General features: G+C 37.9%; 1 protein-coding gene across 3 annotated transcripts in view; it reads right to left on the bottom strand.

The window, feature by feature from the left end:
* The window catches only part of Dpy19l3 (dpy-19-like 3 (C. elegans)), a 78863-nt gene that overhangs the window by 37023 nt on the left and 25678 nt on the right, over window positions 1-16162 (bottom strand). For all 3 annotated transcript variants that reach the window (XM_005400090.2, XM_013522544.1, XM_013522543.1), the window contains exons 4-8: window positions 15061-15151; window positions 7677-7798; window positions 6952-7097; window positions 5579-5702; window positions 4905-5039 (exon numbers count right to left, since the gene is read on the bottom strand). In XM_005400090.2, coding sequence (XP_005400147.1) covers window positions 4905-5039; window positions 5579-5702; window positions 6952-7097; window positions 7677-7798; window positions 15061-15151 — 618 coding nt within the window. The remainder of the gene's footprint in view (window positions 1-4904; window positions 5040-5578; window positions 5703-6951; window positions 7098-7676; window positions 7799-15060; window positions 15152-16162) is intronic.

Genomic DNA, 16162 nt, shown 5'->3' on the forward strand with positions numbered 1-16162 from the left:
ATATATAATATACTGCCTTAAATATTCCCTGAACAAACATTGGAAACACAAAATAATATAATTTTTGCCTCAGCCATTAAATGTAATTTAGAAACCCAAGAGACATTTATTAGATTTGCTCATATTGTACCATGTTCATTAACTTTTCTTTTTTCATGATGTTCTAAAATTCCCTCTTTTATTATCTTTCTTCCTTCCCTCCTTCTTTCCTTCCTTTCTTTCTTTCTCTTTGTTTTTTTTTGTGAAAGGGTTTTGCTATGCAGTATAGGCTGGCCTCGAACTTGCAGCAATCCTCCTGCCTCAGCCTTCCGAGTGCTGGGATTACAGGCATGCACCATCATGCCCAGCTGTATCATTTGTTTTCTATTTTAAGAGCTTCCTTTATCTATTCCTTTATGGTAGGCCTGATGGTAACAAATTATACTGGTTTTCTTTCACTGAGAATGTTTTATTTTCTTCTTAATTCCTGAAGATTTGTGCTGGCTATAGGATTCTGGGTTGGCAGTTCTCTTCTTCTCTTTTTTCTTTTCTTTTGTTTTTTCTTTTTTCTTTTGCTTTTCTTTCTTTTCTTTTTCTTTTTCTTTTTCTTTTCATGATCTGAAAATTAAGCCAGTTGAGATAACCAATGGCACTGTAATTGGCCAGTGGGTGGCCTCATTTTTCTTTGCCTACTTTGAAGACTTTGTTTAATTCAGTCATCTGAAGTTTGATCATCACATGTTTTGGTGTGGATTTGTTTTTACTGTATTTGATGTTAGCTCAGCTTTGTGATTCTGTAAATCTTTTGCCAAATTTGTGAAAATTTTCAGTCATTTATTCAAACAATATGTATCTAAACACTTTTTTTTAGCCTTAAACTCCGTCTCCTTTCCTTTTGAGATCCTGATCACATGAATTTTAGACGTTTAGTTACAGATAGTCCCACAGGTCCTTGAGGTTCTTCATTTTGGGGGTTTGTTATTAGTGCATTTTCTCTCCGTCACAGTAGGACATTTTTAAATTGTTCTACCTTCAAATGTGCTGAGTGCTTCCTCCGACTATTTCACCTTGCTGTTGAGCCTATCCAACAAGTTTTTAATATGGGATCCTGAAATTTTTCAGTTCTAAAATTTCCATTTCCTTCTTTATATCCTCTGTTTCTTTGAGTTTATATTTCAATTTGCTCGTGATTGCTTAATGACACTTTTTATGAAGCCTGCTACTTCTTGTCAGGTAATTTCAATTTCTGTGTCTTGGTGTTGATTGATTGCCTCTTTTCTTTTTAGGGAGGATTTCTGGCTCTTAGCATACCAAATGTTTTTTAGTTACAGCCTAGTACATGAGAAAGCTCTGTAACTTATTTAAATCTGGGTAAGTAAGTCTTCTCTGACACAATGTATCTTAGTTTATTCTGGCTGCTATTAAAAAAACAACATATTGGGCACTTCATAAACAATAAAAATTTTATTTCTTACAGTTCTAGGGGCTAGAAAGTTCAGGATCAAGGTACTGGCCCATCCCTTGTCTAGTGAGGGGCTGTTTGCTCACTGATGGTGTCTTTTTGCTGTGCCCTTACATGATGAACTGTGCAAATGCATTCCCTTGGGCTACTTCATCATGGAACTTACTATCTCCCAAAGGGCTTTCCTTCTTAATGCCTTGGGGGTTAGGATTTCAGCATAAACATTTTAGGGGATACAAATATGCAAACCATAGCACTGCCAGTGCTATGCTAGTGGGGGAAAGAAGGTGCTACCTAGCTATTTGGAGATGGGGTGGAAGTCCAGAGTGCCCCCTTGACTTCTACTGACATTTGGTTACAGGAGCAAGGAATATCTCATTATTGTTGGGTAAAACAAAAGGAAACCTCAGGCTCACTCCACGGACTGTGCTGACAGCATCTTATCCTGGAAGGGAAAAGTGCCTGGTTACTTCTCACACAGCTTTCAGTGACCATAGGGTGGGGCAGTAGGAGAAAGAGGCTCACCACCTGAGTGGTGATTCAATTCTAGCTTCTCTGTTGGCCTCCTCTGACATCTTCCTGCCAGGGAAAGAAAGAGGCATCTCCTTACCACTGAGTGTGAACTAAAATCCAGGTTTCCCACTAGCCGTCACTGACGGCTTTGGGAGATAGTGAAAGCCGGGCAGGAAGCAGTGAATGCTCTGTCAGTCAGGCAGACACCCAGGCTCTCTGATGACTGCTGAGGAAGGTGAGAGGGGGCCGCAGGCTTTTTCTGTCGTGCTGGCTAGCTCAGGGCAGTTAATGACTGGAAGTTCTCTCTTGCCAGGCTTCCTACTTTTTGGTCCTGTGCCACAGACAGAGGACTTTTTTTTGGTGGTGGTGCTGGTATTGAACCCTGGGCCTTTGTACTGACTTATAGCCTCAGCCCCTTTTAAATTGTTTTAGAAATTTTGAGACAGGGTCTCGCTAAGTCACTAAGTTGCCCAGCCTGGGCTCAGACTTCTGATCCTCCTGCCTCAGCCTCCCATAGTAATTGGATTATAAACATGTGCCACCATACCCAGCTTCTTAAGGGCTTTTTTTGTCTGATTCCTTTGCTACCTCCAGCTTGCTGAGTTCTTCAGCACCCAGTCTGGGATAGATGGAGGGAGTCGGAGGGGAATCCTCAGGGGACTCTTGCTGTTTTTCTCCTGCTGTTTTTGCGGTTTCTAGGGAGGCTGCCTTCTTTCCACTTCTCAAATTCTTCTCATACTTGTTTTATGTATCCTGACCAAGGGTTTTAATTGTACTTAGGGGAGGAATAGGGAGAAGTGTGTTATCCCATCTTGTCTGGAATCAGAAGGAATATTTAAAATTATCCCTAAGGCATTTACCATTGTTACGCCTTGTTTCCCAAAGGGTTAATAAAATGTAATTAACCTCCATGTGTCAGACTTTTATGAGGCAAAGTACATGCTTACAAATGCCATTTGCTGTTTTGCTTTATATTTTGAAACCTTTATTCACATTCCTGATTGAAGACTTGACTTTCTGTCAGCAAGATGTTCTCCATCATTCATGAAAATAAGGCGACGTGTCTGTAGGAGACACTGCTTCTTGTCACCACACGGAGGTCTGAATTTGTCTTGCCTCTTCCTAGATCCATTATTCTTTCCCACTTGACATGATTACAGATAAGTGGTTCTAATTTACGAAGAAACGAAGACTTAAAGAAGTTAAATCACTTACCAAAGTTTAAAGAGCTAGCTATTTTCAGAGCTGAGAGCAGCAAGCTGGTTTTATAACTAACAGTCTTTCTATTACAATAATGTTTCTGCTTAAAATTTGATACTTATAATTACTTCTAACACCAACATAGTTTTAAGTATAAAAGTTGAACCAAGTTTAGAATGTAATATGAAATAAATTAGCCGTATTATTTTAAAATGTGTATGTACTTCAAATAGTACTTTTATTGTTTCCTAATTTTAAAAGCCATACAGTCACTCCAGAAAAAAATTAAAAAGATCTAAAGAACAATAACAACAAAAAAACCCAACAGAACATCTATGAAGTAGATGGTTGTTCATACTTTGTTTGTTTTTCCATGATCTTTTCTCCCTTTCTCTATGATGTTTTATGCGGGTAATGGCCACATAATACTCCATTGTACAGACATACCGTCATTCATTTCACTAAACCTTACTGCTACTGACTTAAATCGTTCTTAGTTTCTTTTTATTACAATACAACTATCACGAACATGGTTGGTTATGTACTTAGGACAAACTTTCAGGGGACAAACTCATTTTTAGGCTTTTTATACTTACTGTGGAACTAATTACAGAAAGATTATAGGAACTTATAATTTACCTGTAATGAGTAGCTACTGCTATACATACACTCTCTCTCTCTCTCTCTCTCACACACACACACACCCACACAGAATATAAATATATATAAACTTTGCCTTATCCATTTGCTTTCCTTCCTCTCCTGCCCCTCATACTTCACCCAAATTCTCCTCTCACTTGTAGTTCAGCTCTAGCCTCTGACTTCTGTGAAACCTTTCCTATTTACCAGTTACTTTTCTTGTCCTTGACTTCTAATACTCATCATTACTACCGATTGACAGCTACCCTTTCTCCAGTTGATCTGGTTGTGTCTGCTTTATTTCCCAAGCTAGAGGGTGCACTCCCTGTGGATGGGGCAATGGTTTTCACACAGCGGCACTGCCAGAGGCACCCATCCTACTATAGTGACAATATTTGTTGGTTGACTGTTTCTTAATTTAGACTTAGTCAGTTCCCAAAGATTATTGTATCTCTTATGATATAGAATAATTGAGTGAACTCTTCTATATGGGGCTGGTTTGGTTTGTTGCCTTAGATTTGGAGATATTTTACTCTACTTGGAAAATTCTATTTTACTAACTATGAACAATTATAAAGTGTACAAAACACATTAAAACATTCCTGCATATGAAAAACAAAACCACCCAGGGCTTAAATGACAGCAGTGCATGCTGGGAGACAGACACCCCTTTCCTTATTTCACATGTGACACTTGGCCAGTCAATGGATTCTCCTCCCATATTGGTCAAACGTTACTTTGAACATTTATTATAAAACATTAAAGAAAAATTGTTATATATCCATTGAGTTCCTTGGGAAAAAAAGGCAATACATATTAAAAAGTTTTAAAAGAGCTTATATTATATTCCAAAATTTAAGTCATGTTTATAAATGACAGTTGATTTATGCCCCAAAGAAATCCATTTTTTTTTAACATAAAGTAAGCAGAATAAAAGTTGTTCAATGGTGCTGCATACACTCCTCAGCTTCAGCTGACCGTGGCATGTTTACACCTGATCTAGGAAGGAGCTTCAGTTTTGTCATTAAGTACGTACATATTTTCATCTCATCCTAGGATATGAAATACTAGACAATAAAAATCTCAATGAAAGAGAAAAGCAAAGCTTTACCTTCATAGCTGGCAGCATGTCCAGAGAGTCCAGTATGAACAGCACTAATGCTTGCATCAGCATCATAAATTGATTAAATTGCCATGTCAGACTAAAGAGAAAAGTTGATATGAAAATGGCAAGAAGTGTCAGCCTCTGTAAAAAGAAAACCTTTGTATAATTTACATGTCTCTAGTAATAAAAAACCTTGCAGACAAGTTTTCTCAAGAGCAGCCAATATCTCTATAAACCAAACAGAAAAACCATAAACTGTTGCTCCGAAAAACCCTTGCATTTGTTATTTGAGCTTTAAATATCCTAAAGTGACACTCTGCATATAAATATTCACATACGGTATGTGTATTCCACACTATTATGGAGGCGATAATGCACCAAATCACATCTCAAGAGCAACAGCTTAAAAATTCTGACAGTTTCACAGAAATTGTGTGTGGGCTTGCTGCAACTATTTAAGGGTAGATTATGTAGAGTACATTTTTAACATAAAAAAATGAAAACATTTTCTTTGCAAAGTAGGAAAAAGCTCAGAGAAAGAAAACTTAATTTAACTCCAGTTAAAAACCTGGTCAGGGAATAAGAACTATTCACACAGATTGGGACATACAACATATTTTTCAAAGCTTCTTAGATAAAATTGGGAAACTAAAATTACACGAAGTTTTATAGAAACTTACTTCAGAAAGAGACTGTAAGTTTGGTCTCAGGAAATATGTAATTGCTGCTATCTGGATTGCAAAGAATGGCAGTGCCCAGTTCTCCCTCAGTGGGATGGTAAATTCAGCTCTTGTGGTATCTATTCTGCACAAAGAAAACAGAAATGGCCAGAATGACAGTTTTCACAATAACTATCTCAAAGATTCTCTAAAGTAAGAGATAATTACAGTAAGTACAAGTATACCTAGATTCTGTCAGTTGGTTCTTAGTAATTGTCCTTATCATTATCCATTATCATCATTGTCCCCATAAGATTGGCACTGAGAGAATTTAAGTGATCAGTCCATGTGTGTAGATTTAGCTAAGCAGCAGAAGTGGGGTTCAAGCCCATGTTAATCTGACTGGTAAATCCATAAGGTATTAGGCCAACTGCTCCTTACTTTTTTCTCTAATTTCATAAATGCTAATAGGTTATCCATTCTTCCCCCTCTGTAGCTTTCAGTGTTTTATAGTTGAGTCATAAATTTGTCACTAGTGATAATTTAATAATACTTCTTGCCTCTCTAAAATGTGAACCCTCACAGGGAAAGTATAGGCATGTTTTCATCTTTGTATGCTCAGTATCAAGAGCAGAGCTTGAACATACTAGGTATTCAGTAAATGAGTGTATGTATGTATGTTTATGTACATATAACATAACCTTTTAAACCTCAATTTTCTTATCTCTAAAATGGAGCTAATAATCATACCTACCTTACAGAGTAGTCATAAAGCATTGTGCAAAGTACCTGGCACAAAGGATCATAATAAAAAATAATTTGTTTAGGATTACAAAAATAAAACCTGTGTGAAGAGTCATGTTCAAGTTTTAGGACCTCTACTAAATATTGGTGTTGCTACTGTACGCTGGGCAATAATTCAATGTATCTGAAATATGGTTTTTAAAAATACTAATTCATAAGGCTCCAATGTTTCTAAATTAATAGGTATTAAATACTATAAAATCTTCTTTGCATTTGTACAGTGCTTTATACTTTGCTAAGTGAGAACAGTATTCAAACCTATAAGACTGATAGTGAAGACAGATATTACAACTCTTTAAGAGATGAGAAATGTGGCTGTAAAAACACTGATTGCACAGCAAACATGTAAGAGAACTGGGATTATTACAGATGTTTCTTTTGATCTGCAATTCAGTGTTCTGTTCTTTTGCTGGAAAGCAGGGCTTTCTACCTTACTAAACAAGAAATATTTAGTGAAACACTAGCTAAACCAAAGACAAAATGTTCTCAACCAAACACAGCAGAAAAAAAATGTCTCTGAACTGGAAATAAAGTAACTTTATTTTACTTACATTTTGGAAAGGAAGAAAAGCATACTGATTCCAACTCACCTATTTGTGATATACCAGAAAGCTGCTAATAGTCCTGATAGCCAGGTACCACTAAGGAGCCAGCTGGTTATATAAAGAGCTGTGACATAGACGGCTTGGAGCCCGAATAAGGTGTAAATGTAAAAATAAACTGGTTCTAAATATTTCTGTAAAGGAGAAGAATAAAAATGTTTGTCAGAAAAGCCCTAACTCTTCTTATGCCATTTAAAAAATATGTCCGCAGAAACGCAGCATGTGGAAGCTTGCCGCTAACTCCCAGCAGTAAGTCCACACCGCTTCTTCCCATCCAGAAGTGTGCTAGCAATCTTTCTTCTCACAAGCGAGAGAGAAGCGAAGACAGGCCTGGGGGTTCTGCCTTCATTCTTTCTACCTAACTTGGTCCAATTTGCCTTATCACACAAGATGTGGTCATTGTGACTTGCTAATTTTATGATTTTTTTCATCTCCAAGATAAATCCAGGATCACACATTTATAAATGAAATATTCATCAGCTTCTAGACTGTACACAAACAGGAAATATCTACATATAAAAATGTTTTAACATATAAATAAAAAGCAGTACCTTATATTAATAATGTTCTCAGTACAATGGAGAAAATTAGGGTGTTTCTGCTTTCTATCCAAGCCATTCAAGATCAGAACATAGGTGAAATTTTCAATTTGAAGTGGCAGGTTTTGACTTTCATCTGATAGTAACAGTTCAATGGCACAGGTCACGACATACCTGTATGGGTAGAACTCTATATAAAATACTGAGGAAAACCTCTTGGTAAATATTCATTCGCTGAAGGAGATTAATTGTCTTCATAGATTCTGTTTTATTATCATGTATTAAGCCACGAAAACCTAAGAATAGTTGAAAAACCAGGAAAAATTATCATTATTTTATCAAAACTATTTCATAGATTCTTTGCTATGTGCCAGAGAATGTAGACGGCAGTGGGGACGTAACAGTAAGCAAAAACACAGAACTCCCCTCAAAGAGCTTCCCATTTACTAGATGGACATCATTAAACATTTACATAAACCCAGGCAAATGAAAACTTCTGTGACTACAGTGAAGAAAGAGACCACACTGTTTTTCTATAGAAATTTAGGTAAGAGGATTTTACATCCCCAGGCCTGCTCTCCTCCATGTGACCAGCAGTTCCTCGCCTGGGAGAGGATAACAGCCTTCCTACTCCCTCAGACAGCTATGGCCATCTGACTCATTCTGACCACAGGCACATGAGTGGACATGGAGCATGCCGTGTGTGAGCAGGGGCTTTAAAGAAATGTGTGCTTCTACCAACTCTCAGTCTCTCTGTCTGCCATGACACTGGTGTATTCCAAACAGGGGCTGGCAGGAGAGGATATGTGGAGCGGAGAGGAGCTGCTTCTGTCTCATAGCAGACATAGACTGAAAGTAAGAAGTAAACCTGTTATAGAAATCCACTGTTATACTGAGGTCATCTGCTATTATAACTAAGCTGATTAATACTGCACAAGGGATGAATGAACAGTTCACAGAAAAAAGCAGGCACATAGTTCTTATACATAGGAAAAGCTGCTCAATCTCCATCCTATTAAAAGCAGAGCAAATTAAAACTACACTGAAATACCATTCCTCACCTACCAGCTTGTCAAACTCAAGAAATATGACAGTACTAGTAAGGTTATAAGGAAGTAGATTCTTCCACACTGCACATATGCAAAGCAAAATGGTATCATCTTTATGGAGAACAATTTTGTAATACACAACAAAATTACATGTGCATTTACCCATGGCTAGGAATTGATCCCAAAGAAAAACTGGCAAAAAACAAAATGACACCGGCACAAGATTATTCATGCAGCACTGTTTGATGAGAATAAAAGATCAGAAACAACCAAATGCTCATCAGTAGGAGGTACGGTGGACTGAACTACGCTGCCATCAAATTTGGACGGTGAAACCCTGACCCTTCAATATGTCTATGCCATGAGACAGGGCACAGAAGGGGGTAATAAAGGCTAAGTGAGGGTGGGGACACTGGGGGAAGAACGGACAGGAGCTTGCACAGCCTCTCTTTTCTCTCCCTTGCTCTACTTACACAGAGGAAAGGCCATATTGAGGACAAAGGGTAGAATGGCATCTACAGACGAGGAGGAAAGGCTTTATTAGACCGCAGCACTAGTGGTGTACTGATCTTGAGCTTCCAGAATTGCAAGAGAATACATTTCTGTTCTTTAAGTCATGCAGTCTGTGGTATTTTATGGCAGATCCAGAAGACTAATGCAGGGGTATTCCAGACTAAATGTTTGTGTCCTCCCATAATTCATAGTTGAAGGGCAGGACCTTCATGATGGGATTAGTCCCTTGGAAGAACAGACACCATCGGTGAGGTGGTCTTTAGTCTCTCTGCCTTATGAACACACTCAGCAAGAAGGTGGCCATTTGCAAGCCAGGAAGAGTTCGCACTAAACCCTGCGCATGCTGCCCCGCATCCCATCTCTGACTTCTAGCTTCCAGAACTGCGAGAGAATAAATTTCTATTGCTGAACCTATCCAGTCTATGGCATTTTGTCATAGCATCTTGAGCAGAGTAATTAAGGAGACTACTTGTGTCAAGTGTAGTTATCCACACAAAAGAGTGCTCTGCAGCTGCAAAAAAGGAATAAGGACCATCTTTTTTATTTTATTTTATCTTATCTTATTTTGTTAGGACCATCTTTTATTCTACTTTTGTAAATTGATCCCAAAATAGTCCGTTGAGTGGAAAAAACAAACTAGGAAGCAGTATACACAGTAGGAAGTTTTTCTATAACAGAAGGGGAAATGTGAACATATTAAAAGATTTGCTTATCTTGAAACATTAACACTAGAGGAATAAACCAAAAACTAATAAAAATGATTATCTAAAGAGTAAAGAGGTAAGAAAGGGAGTATAACATCTACAGGCCCCTAGGTCTGATCTCTAGCAACACACACACACACACACACACACACACACACACACACACACGACAAAAACAAAACAAAACAAAACAAAACAAACAAAACAGGAAGGAAACAGCGGAGGGAGCAATGATGAAGTATGCATCTCCTAATGTTCCTTGTTTTGTAACATATAAAAATTAAATAAAAAACCCTAGAAAATCAAAAGATAAAACAAATAAACCTACTGAGTCAGTGGCTTCGTTACACAGAAAGAACTCTTTCAAGCTGACCTGAAAACAGAGGAAGGTGACTGTGTATCCCTAGGTGGGTTACAGCCTAAGGCGAAATGGGACTGCAAAGACAGCCTGAACTGTTTTCAGATAATCATGTTGTTAGCAGCAATATTATTACTGTTACTCGGAAAGTATTATATAAATGAGAGCATAAAGCAAGTAAGTGACAAGGTTAATGTCACAAGAAACCAAAATTTTCAATTTAAGAAAAAGAAAGGGATACAAATGTAAAAGTAAAAAAGTAGAAACTTTTATCTTAATTTTGCCCTGAAAATACTTACCTTTATATTTTCCTATAAGGGAAAAAAATCACATTTTCTAGCTCCCCTCACTAAAAACACCTGGAAGCAATGATCTACCCAGCAGCATTAAATGTCCTCAGCTTCAAAGTTGCAGTCTCTAAATAACCACTGAAAGGAGCTACAGCTTCTTGGAGGAAGGGCTGATTCTAGGTCAGCGGAAGGAAATGTACAAAATGGGCCTCAAATACCTTGTGATGTCAAAAGGCAGGGAGTTGTCCAAGACCACTGGGGTCATGTCAAACAGAAAGTGGGCATCCCATCAGAAAGAATCTACAAGTTTATGATGACACTGAAAAGCAAATGCTTACAGGGCTGGTGATATACTTCAGTGGTAGAGCACTTGTGAATTCAATCTCTAGTAGAGGAGAAAAACATCTACAGGGCATGCTAGGAGGGCAACTCATTCTAAAATAATAAAGGGAGAAGAACAGAGAAGAATAAATTCTGCCTTTCCCCCCCTTATGAACTAAACCGACTTACCAAGTAGTTACTGAGAAAATGTTTCCCTTTAAAAATAAATTTTATCCAATAATAATGGAAGGAATGATAGAACATCACTATTTTACAGTACATGAAATTAATGGATTTAGGAAATGATCATTAATGGTGCTAAAAAAATTAGTGAGAAGCTGATCAAGAATTTAGTAATGGATGGACAGACAGCCAGACACTGTGTGCCTTCTCATGTGGAAGTACATGATACCATCTAGGAAGTATTCTTGCCAAAAAGTAGAACCTAAATCTGAGCAAGCCTCAAGCTAATTAACAAGTAACAGGAAATTCAGTAAAAAATATTAAATGATACCATGGGGCTCCAGACAAATGTAGAAAATGCGCAATTCCATGAAATAAATCAGTTATTTGATAAAAAACTACATGGGAAAAGAGGAAAGATATTGATATATTTAAGAAAACACACACACGATTGCAATGTAAACACTTTACATGCATCTAAAAAACTGTATTAAAAATTTAGCTGAGTGTGGTGGCACATGCCTATAAACCCAGTACTCTGGGAGCCTGAAGCAGGAGGATGTTAAGTTCGAGTCCAGGCTGTGCAATTTAGTGAGATCCTGTCCCAACAGAATAAAATGAAAATTAATTTTATAAAGGATTAGGGAGGTAGCTTAGTGTGAAGGCTCTGGGTTTAATTCCCAGTAGTACAAAAAAAAAAATCTACATTTAAAACAAATAAACAAGCTGTATTAAAAACCTGTTAGACAAGTGGAAATGAGAACACTGTTGAACCATATTGATATACTTACAGATGAAGAAACACGATGCCTTGGATTTACTATAAAATAATCTAGGCTTAGGGCAGGAGAACAGACAAAACAAGACTGGTTATGAGTTGATTAATGTTTTAGCTGGGTGATAGACACATGAAAATCCACTACAGCATTCCCTCTACCTTTTTATATGTTTGGAAATTTCTAAAAGAATAATCTCAATGGATGACAAGAATGCACTGAAACATGTTAGCCCCTGAGTTTGCCACAATACTTATGGAAATAGTCATGTGAGTTTCTCAGTCCCAGTACTACTGACATTTGGGATGAGACGGTTCTTTGCTGTGGGGCTGCTTTGCACACTAGAATGCTTAGCTGCGCCCCTGGCCTCATACTCACTGGATGCCAGTACACAAACCTCCCCCCTGTGAGACAACCAAAAATGCCTCCAGACCTTCAGCATGACTCTCTAGGGGCACCCCCTCAATCAAATGAGAAACACTACTTTGGAGACGCTAGAAAAGCAACGCTGTAATTTTGTGAACTCTCAAGTAGAACCAATTCTCATTATTCACAGTAATTATGTTCTATAAAGCTACAGGGAAAATAGTGGCTGAGGTTCTTGCAATTTTATAATTATGTACTTTCACCAAACATATAACTTTATTTCATGTGGGTTTCTGTTGAAAACATTACCTTTACATTGCTTAATTTGTGGTGACCAGCAAATATAACTCATGCCTAAACAAAACCTAACATGTGTTCTCTGTAAGGCGTATCGATGCCTTCTTGCACCTAGGAATACTACATAGTACTTTCATACCATACGTGGAGGTCATTTTAAACTATAAAACCAGCAAACAGCATCAAAATTTTAAAAAATTGTGGCACTAAATAGACTGTGAAAAGGACATTGTTATGGTTTTTCTCTAGATGTTCCCATAAAGCCTCATGTGCTCACAGGTAGGGCTTTCTGGAGGTGGTTGGATCTAGGGTGTGTGAATGAGATTAAGAGTGTGTGAGTCAAAAAAGGAGTGGGGCAGGGATATAGCTCAGTGGCATAGCACCTGCCTGGCAAGCGCAAGGTCTTCAGTTCGATTCCCAGTTAAAAAAAAAGTGTGTGTGCTTATGGATATGATAACTAAATCAGTCCATTGATTGATACAGCATAGTTCTGGGTGAGGCTAATGGGAAGGTCTACCCCGAGTGTGGGTGGAACCCCTCAAAAGGCTTGTAACCTAAAAGAGATAAAAAGGAAAAGGAGGCTTGCTGCTGTGGCTGCTGCTGCTGTTTTACGCTTCCTGCCTGCTCTGCCATGGACTGTTTTTCCTCTGTGATGCCCCTCTGTCATGCCACTCTGCCTTGGAGTGAGCTGACTGTGGATTGAAACCTCTATAAACTGTGAGCTGAAATAACCTTTTTCTCCTTCAACTTGTGGGTGTCAGGTATTTTGTCTCAGCAGTAAGAAAAGTAACTAAGACAGATACCGGTATATGAGAGCTGAACCGAGACAGAGCATTGCCTCTGTTTTAGTCTCTGCTGAGAACAGAGGTAAAGAGCTGATTTTTTCCACAGCTCTGGACATGTCCATGAATGCTGTGGAGGCACCATGATTATTGATCTGAGTGTCACAGATAGGTTCAGATAGATTTTTGTGAATGCGTGATTTTGCAAATTTGGAACCCATATTAGTAGGACTGGCTATATGGGAGAAAAATCAATATTGAGCCCACCTGTCTTGTGTAAACTGTATCTCAGGGTAACCAATCAATTCATGAGAAAAAGGTTTTCTGTAGAACAAAGTTCCAATTAATAAACAGCAGAAGAATGAAAGGTTTAGCATGTCACATTTTGCAGCCTTATTGAAATAATGGATATCGGCAGTAATCATCAGTGCTTGTTGATACCAGTAAGCGAGAGACTGAGCAGCTCTATGATGGATGGATCTAGCTATTAATACAAGAACCAGCTGATTACTTTTTATGGCACAAAGACAAAGACAGCCAAAATTTCATGTCCCTTATTGTGATAAAAGTAGATACACAAAATATCACCTATGTAGAATTCTCATCAAAAATATCACAGCTGAACCCAAGGAAAGCCTAGAAAAGGACAACAGTCTGCCATGTGCATACAGGTTGAGCATGTGGAGGATATGTTATGTAGGAGAGACCTTGGAAGGCTTCCATGAGAAGCAGGAAAGGTAAGGTGGCTCTAAAACACTTAGAAAAAGTATTAAAGTCAGACAATGTATGTACCAAAAAGAAAAGGGAAAGCTAGCTCATCTGGATTTTATCATTAATCAGATGATTAGATTTTTTGAATGTCTGTTTCTCACCTGCGCTTGTGTTGTGCGTTGTGTCCAGATGTCCCCCCAAAGCCTCATGTGGTTGTAGGTGGGTCTTTCTCAGGGGTGGCTGAATCTAGACTGTGTGATGCTGGTATTAAGGGTGTGTGATTACTAAATTACTCCACTGATTGATTTGGCACCACCCTAATCCTGGCAGCCTAGACAGAGTATAAAAGGCACAGAAAAAGGCTGCTAAGGTCCCTTGCTTGCTTTCCTACCTTCTACCCACCATGGACTGGTTCTCCTCTGAGATGTCTGTCTGCCATGCCACCCTGACGTGGAGCCAGCTCACTCTGGACTGAATCCTCCACAAACTGTGAGCCAAATAAACCTTTCCTCCCTTAACTTTGGATGTCAGGTGTTTTATCTCAGCAACAAGAAAAATTTCTAAGACAGACTGCTTGAATATTTGCTAAAATATTTATCCCTTGGAACATTAGTCACACAACCTTACACTAGGAAGACAGAGAAATACCCTGCCCGCTTCCCTTTAATATTTTACTGAACTACCTACAACAGGAAATATAGTTGAGGAGTAGTTTCAAGGTTTTATTTCTAACTTTATAGACAATGAAATAAAGGTAGTGATGGAGATAAGCCAAAAAAAAGGTGAAAATATATGAAAATGGGCAATTGGCAGATAAAGGAATAAATGGAGAGAGTGAGGGTAAGAGGGACGGCTAAAATTTTTATTACTGAAATGCCCAGTATTTTTGAACACTACTCCTTTCAGCTGCAAAAATCGCCTTCAAAATGATCGTGAGAAAAACAGCAACAAAACTAAGAAATCACAAAGAGATTGCTTTGGGGGATGGAAAGCAAGGGCAGGAGAGTTATACAAGGTATTATATAACTTTTTTCAGAGTAAACCATTCTCATGGGATGATTAGACATTAACAAGGAAAAGCCATACAAATTCAGATAAAAACTACACAAGTTCTATAAAACATTTAAATGTTTTAGTGCAAAGTATGTTCTCACTAAATGGCGCCAAAGAATGCAGCAGACCCAAATGAAACTATTAGTTGTAATTACCTTGCATGAGGGTTGGAGCCTGCAGCATCTGCTTGTAGTAGGAGTAATACAATCCACATTCTGTTCTGAATGAGATTTCTCGCTCCACTTCCTGAAACAAAGTTAGATCTACTGGGTTTATATGACCTAGTTTTATTTCAATATGTATTGTCACTGCAGAAACAGGATACAGAACTACAGTTTAAAAGAGAAAAAGCCAGCAAATACAGTTTACCATTTTAAGAATAGCAGGAATCTTTTTTTATTGTTGTTCTTATCATTTATTTTAGTTTTAGTTTTGTGAGATAGGTCTCGCTATGTACTTCAGTCTGTCCTTGAATTCCCTGTGTAATGATTCTGATTGAGGTGATCCTCCTGCTCCAGCGTCTTCAACACTGGGATTACAGGTGCGTGCTACCATATGTGGCTCTCAAGAAATCTTGAGAAATAAGAACCATTGCAGGATGATTAAAGTTGGATAATGGACACCTGAGAGCATGTTATACCACTGTCTCTAGTTTTGTGGATATTTACATTTTCCATAATAAACCATTTTTTTAAAAGTGGAGATAATTAGTAACTAGTTCCATTTAAATTGTTTTAAAGAGGATGTTGTGCTTTTATGTCACAAAAAACTGAATTTTAAGAAAATAAAAAGAAAACACATCACTATTCTCAAGTAATATTAGTGGGACACAGGGCAGGCACATTATGAACAAACAAACAAAAGCCCTCCCAAATGAAAAGAACTATAACTTCATTAGATACCTGTATAAAGAGCAGCAATGTTACAGGTCAGTAATTTTCTTTCTAAGAATATAAAGTATTTAGGCCTCCCACATGAGTTTTACTTTGACAAGTGTAACCGTTGAAAGATGTTCATGTGGGTAAGTGGATACATGAAATATTTCAACTGCTTCTGGATAAGAACTAAACACTTAAACAGCTATGAGTCAGTTTGGCTGCATAAAATACCGAGGCAATGGGTAAAGATGAGGATTTGCTGGAAGAATCCCATTAATACTTAGATGATATATTTGATATACATGTAAAAATAAAAGTGAACAAAAAGTTATAATCTTTGTTATGATAGATTCTTTTACCCAAGTCTTCCAGATACCAG

The sequence above is a fragment of the Chinchilla lanigera genome, unplaced genomic scaffold (assembly GCF_000276665.1).
Source record: "Chinchilla lanigera isolate Chin_1 unplaced genomic scaffold, ChiLan1.0 scaffold00067, whole genome shotgun sequence".
NCBI classification, from domain to species: Eukaryota; Metazoa; Chordata; class Mammalia; order Rodentia; family Chinchillidae; genus Chinchilla; species Chinchilla lanigera.